At 31.7% G+C, this 5,490-nt stretch overlaps 1 protein-coding gene across 1 annotated transcript; it reads right to left on the reverse strand.

Moving 5' to 3' along the window:
- Positions 1-3,277: 3,277 nt before the first annotated feature.
- On the reverse strand, positions 3,278-4,917 carry LOC144554680 (uncharacterized). The gene is made up of 3 exons (XM_078302992.1): positions 4,750-4,917; positions 3,993-4,253; positions 3,278-3,538 (listed from the first exon to the last, which is right to left on the reverse strand). Exons 1-3 carry the CDS (start codon positions 4,891-4,893, stop codon positions 3,296-3,298), a joined length of 648 nt encoding a protein of 215 aa, XP_078159118.1. The 5' UTR covers positions 4,894-4,917; the 3' UTR covers positions 3,278-3,295.
- Positions 4,918-5,490: the final 573 nt, after the last annotated feature.

Here is a 5,490-nt window from a genome sequence, read left to right on the forward strand (position 1 = left end):
TTTTAATCCGCATATGCATTTTATTATTCCGCATGGCTGCATATTCGGACCGCATATGCGGCCGCACGCTCAAAACCGCATGGGATGACTGCATGGCCGTTCTGAGCGCGGCTGCCGACCGCATACGCATATGCGGCCGCATATGTGGCCTATGCTGCCGCATTTTAAAACACTGGTGAGAACTGTGTACGTACAATGCAACGACACTTTCATACACAATGTGATCGAACACGGTTGCAGAACCGTGTGTCATTTTTTATTTTTATTTTTATTTTTGTATATAGTCGACTTTATATAGTAGTGAACATTTCACAAGTGTTGCACATAAATTTCAAAGAAATATTTTGTGGTTGAAATCAAAATGAAGAATAAGATCAGATTTTCTGCACTCTCTTACATCTTATTTTTATATTTTTTTAATCTCTCCGAATAATATATATAAGAACAAAAGTTGCATAATTTCTAGTCTTTAATCGTTATGGTCACATATATTTTTATGTTAAATTCTCTGCAATAATCGCTTAATTAACCCGCGTATGGGTTTAATTGATTGGCAGGTAAAGTCCTATATATATCTGTCAAATACATAGTGCAACATGTAGTCATATGTATTCAATTCGATAATTTAATTTGCATGTGAGTGAAAATAACCTCTATATCCTATTGCATAATTAATTTACGCTTGATATTTTGTATAAGTTAAGATTAAATTATATTTTATGTCTTTATTTCAATTATAATTTGCTAGAAATTCATGATATGAATTCTATGATCCGATTCAATTCATTATGTAAGCGATTGTAATTAATGAACTTTGTGATTCATGATATGAGTCCGAGTCTATATATCCACTAAATACTGTCAAATTTTTATGCCATAAAGTTTCGTTTACAATTTTTATCTTTCAAAGTTCCTTGTTCATGTTTTTTGTGCCTTTTTTTTATTTTGATGCAGATGAAAAAGAAAAGAAGGGAAGAATCACAAGAGGTGTGCATAGTGAGCATTACATATACATGTGACAAATAATTTCTGGTACGAACAATGAATAGTTTCAGCTCCTATAACATGTGCCTTATTATATTAGATTGGACAAATATAATTTAATTTAGTATAACAGTGATATTATAATAAAAATTTGTTATAATACACTGTAACTAGCTAGTTTCAAATATATTTTGAGAAAATTTGAACGAATCTTATTGATTATATTAAATTTTATGATATGATTCAAATTAAAAGAAAATAATTCACGATACGAATGGCCATATGGTAACAAGATCTTTGTTTTTTAATCAAATAAGATTCATATAAATTGTTTCTCACACAACTACTCTAGTGTGAGTGACAATAAAAATAGTATGCGTGACTTCAAAAATAAACATACATATTTATATACATAAGTTTGTGCAAAAATTAAATAAAGAGGATTTCTCCACGATAACATAGTCAGATAAAAAATAAAGTAAATGACAAAGTATTTCTCTTCCATATTAAAATTATATGTTATTTTTCCAATAACACAACTAACACCTTTAAATATTTAAATATTGGAGGAAATTAAAACAACTGTAATAACTATTCTTAGCAATTTTCACAAATTTTACGCATTTAACAAATTAAAAACCAGATCTAAGCCTCTATTAGCATTAAATTCAAAGAAAGAATTCACGCATTAAGTTAAACAGATTTCATCCAACGAAATTTATGGAAAATCCTAAATCCGATTTGCTAACATTATTTGTATTTTGACACAAAATTTCTAATGATTTTATTATATAACCAATTAATATCACATTAAAATAGTTAGCCGTTACTTTTAAATTGGACCCATTAAATGCTTTAATTCAACCCGATTTGCAATTTAACTAAATTATTTATTAATTTTGAAATCTTGTATCTTGATTTTCTCTTTAAAATCAAACACAATTAAAATTTTTCTTCCCAATTAAGCCTGAAGCATGATCATATCACCAATTGTGTGCTGAAATCTGAGTAACCATTTGAAACTCATTAGTCGACGGTCAACACTGTCGGTGAGCTCCGTACTTTACTAATTGATAGGATATTGGAGAATGACGTTAACTATGCTCGACACGTGGCCACCATTCTGTGGAAGAAATTTGTTCATAAATTTGGTCTACATACAGAGCAACTCTCAGTATACTGGTTCAACAAATTTTTATCGTACCGAACTGAACCTGGTTCTGTGCCCAACTGTAAGTAATTTTTGAATTTCTTTGTTTTTTTTTTTTCATGTGTTCATGTCAGAATCTCTACTTCAATTCAATATTGAAAAAAAAAACTTTCTTTCTTTTTCATGGATAATTTTTCATGATAGTTTGAAATCTACACAGACTTTGATTCTAGTATTGAGTGAGTATTTTTTTTCTTTAATAAGTTGTAGCAAGTAAATGTTTCAGTAAATGAAACGGGCATTTCTATCTTTTAAAAAAAAAATATCTAGTATACTTAGATCTTCATTCTGGATTGTAATATTGTAAATTTTGAAATATCTGACAGTTTTCAATTTTTATATTTTTCCTGATGGTTTGAATCTAGTCTACACAATTTGATTATGGCATGTAATATTGTTAAATTTTATTTTACCAAATACAGGGGCAACGACTGGTAATTTTATTAGAATTGAGTTATGTGTCTGGGATGAGTTTAGGATTTAGGATTTAGGGTTCAATCGTAAGATGGCAAATTGGTTGACACTTGACAGTGTCTTGATAAACAATATATAGATGAGTCGTGCGAGTGTTGCATCAAACATTTGTATGACATGGACACGACTTAATTTGACGTATCCATGCTAGATAAGCCCAAAATAATTTGGGTCCGATTGTACAATCAACCGTTGATGTACAAATTAATTAAGTGCAAATCAAAATGTAGCCGGAAGTCTGATACTAACAAGGTCTTTAGTTAGTTTTAGTGCCAGAATAACTGTGTCATTTTAACAAAAACAAATAAAATGGAACTAATTATATTTTTCTTTAAGAAAAGGTGCGTAGTCAATTCCAAATTCAACTCCTTTTTTTTCTGTTCTCATTTTACTATACATTTCCCTATTTTACCCCTCAAAACAATCATGTCTCTACAATCAATAATGCCATAGAACTACGCCGTCCAGTTAATTAAACCACTGGTAACACCAAATCAGAAAAAAGTCTATAATCAGATGTTGATCAAATAATAGATATTCATAGCACAGAGCAACTGAAAATACGAAAGTACAAGAAACTATTAGTTAACTGCTCATGCGCATGATTTGTAAAGCACAAGTTTTTCCTCACTCGATTGATGAAACATCTGATGAAACCTTGACATAAGCGAGTTGAACAGGATCTTTTGTTTTGAGCAAATAAAGAAGTGCCACATCATTGTCAGCAATCTGCCCCAAGAAAGTAGTGCGATGGTGTTCCTCTGCTGGTTTGGTGAAATAGTACTCCCGTGTCTGGCGTAAGCCCCAGCTCACACATACCTCTTTGTCTGACACCTGGCAACTTGTGAGACCCTTTCTAAGATCCTCAAGCTGCAATATCATATCATGAAAATTTTGTTTCTAGTAACAAAATGCTCACAATGTCCAAAATAAGCCACTAATAAGAAAAATAAAAAAAATATACGCATGGTCCATTAACAACAATCACCAAATCACAAGTTGCATTTTGATTTTCAGCCATATATTGATAAAAGATTACTTGTATAGACGCCAAAACATAGACTAACACTCCTTGCACATTTACACTAACATGGTTTTCACTTTTCAGTCAATATTTTGTAACCATATATGACCTTGCGGACCAAAATATAGCAAAATTGCAAAATTTATGGTCCAAAATGAAAATTTGAAAATTTTACGAATCAAATAGGGGGTTAGGTGATACTTTGGAAACCAAACTTGTAATTTATTCCTATTGAAAACAAAGTTCTGCAAACAATGCCCCTTTGAAACAAAGGAAGAAAACATTGGATAAACGACTTACAGGTATATCCAGGTGGAAAAAAGAATAGTGCAACCCGAGCAGGTTAAACAACACACTGATGTCCTTTCGGAAGAGATATAAACAAATCTCTTCAAATCCGAGGTTCAGCCCTTCCATTACAGTGATTGCTTTCAAATAATGACTTTGATGCAGTATTTCAGATTCTACATACTTCTCAAAAGGAGCAAACAAGGAAGTAGATATGGTTGCCTTGGTTACCAACAAATATTTGTGCGTTTCAACATATGCAATCTTCCATCCCTGCATCAGAAATTAAAAGTTTACTTAATTAATGGAGCTATCTACCATCAGCATATATTTACCTCTCCGTAATCAAGTTCATTCACTACCTTGTTAGTACAGTTGTAGAATTGTAGCACAACTTGGTTTCAATAAAATGGGAAAACAATACGACTGAGGGAACAATGTTGATACTTAAAAGGGTATATAGTCAATATTAAGAAGAAGAAAATTACATGTTAAACATATTGATCGAACTGCAAAGTCTAATTTGAAAATAAATGAAAAATATTGAGTTACGGTCATAAATATGAGAGTTACAGGTTCAATGTCCAAGGAAATTTAAAATATGAGTAGGAACCATCCAATAAAAAAATAATAAACCATAATTTACTGAGAAACCTCCATTTTGAAGCACTCTTTCTATTCTGGCCTTTGAAAACAAGATACTCTTAACAAAATGAATTATTTCATATTTTGCGCAAATAAGTTCTCAGACCAACAACTAGCACCTGACCTTGAAATTGGCAGAGTGTTTATATAGATCCCGCCACCTCCTATTATAGAGTTCCTTCCAGACCTCATCAGAGTTGAAGAATCCATTTAAGTATTTGGAACAACTACCCAAAGATAGCACATCCCGCACCTTCACATATTGCATGCAGATTAGCTAGTCTTCGGTTTGCATATAAGTAAGGAGATATTTGCATGTAATCGTCCAAAAAGCACCCACAATTTATCAACATTTGCAAGTCACAAACATGACTGTTCAACTCATAGGAAGAAGTATAACCAAAACAAGCTTCTAAACATCATGAAAATAAAATGAATATATAGAGGGCCTCATATTTTCATTTATTTATCTCTTTTAACTGGGAGCAAAACAATTGGTATTCTCTTCAATAAAAGTTTCACCTAGTTCTGCTTTCTTTTTTCTTTTTTTCATCTTCCTGCAAAACTCCAACCTAATCAATTATTTGATGAAAAAAAATGAAAAAGATAATGATCGGGGAAATTTGTCCAACAAAGAAACAATTAAAGTAAAGAATCCACCAGATTATTCTCCCATAAACAACATGATTTTTGTAAATGCCAAAAGATTACTGTTTTCTGCAAATCACTTAGCCTGTGCTTTTTGCACAAAAATTAGTATTTTCACTTCTACACTACCGATACATGATCTTACTGGTAAATGGCCACACATACAAAGGTACTCTAACTTGTACGGATCTCTCCAGGTTTGGTGTCATATAACGAA

This window comes from Carex rostrata, chromosome 5 (assembly GCF_964058835.1).
Source record: "Carex rostrata chromosome 5, lpCarRost1.2, whole genome shotgun sequence".
NCBI classification, from domain to species: Eukaryota; Viridiplantae; Streptophyta; class Magnoliopsida; order Poales; family Cyperaceae; genus Carex; species Carex rostrata.

Bases quoted from the DNA above. Each gene is read 5' to 3' on its own strand.
- LOC144554680 (XM_078302992.1), bottom strand. From the start codon at position 4,893: ATGCAATATGTGAAGGTGCGGGATGTGCTATCTTTGGGTAGTTGTTCC. The intron at 4,254-4,749 runs GTCAGGTGCTAG...TTTCTGATGCAG, and splicing joins AACACTCTGCCAATTTCAAG to GGATGGAAGATTGCATATGT. The intron at 3,539-3,992 runs GTAAGTCGTTTA...ATGATATTGCAG, and splicing joins TTTTCCACCTGGATATACCT to CTTGAGGATCTTAGAAAGGG.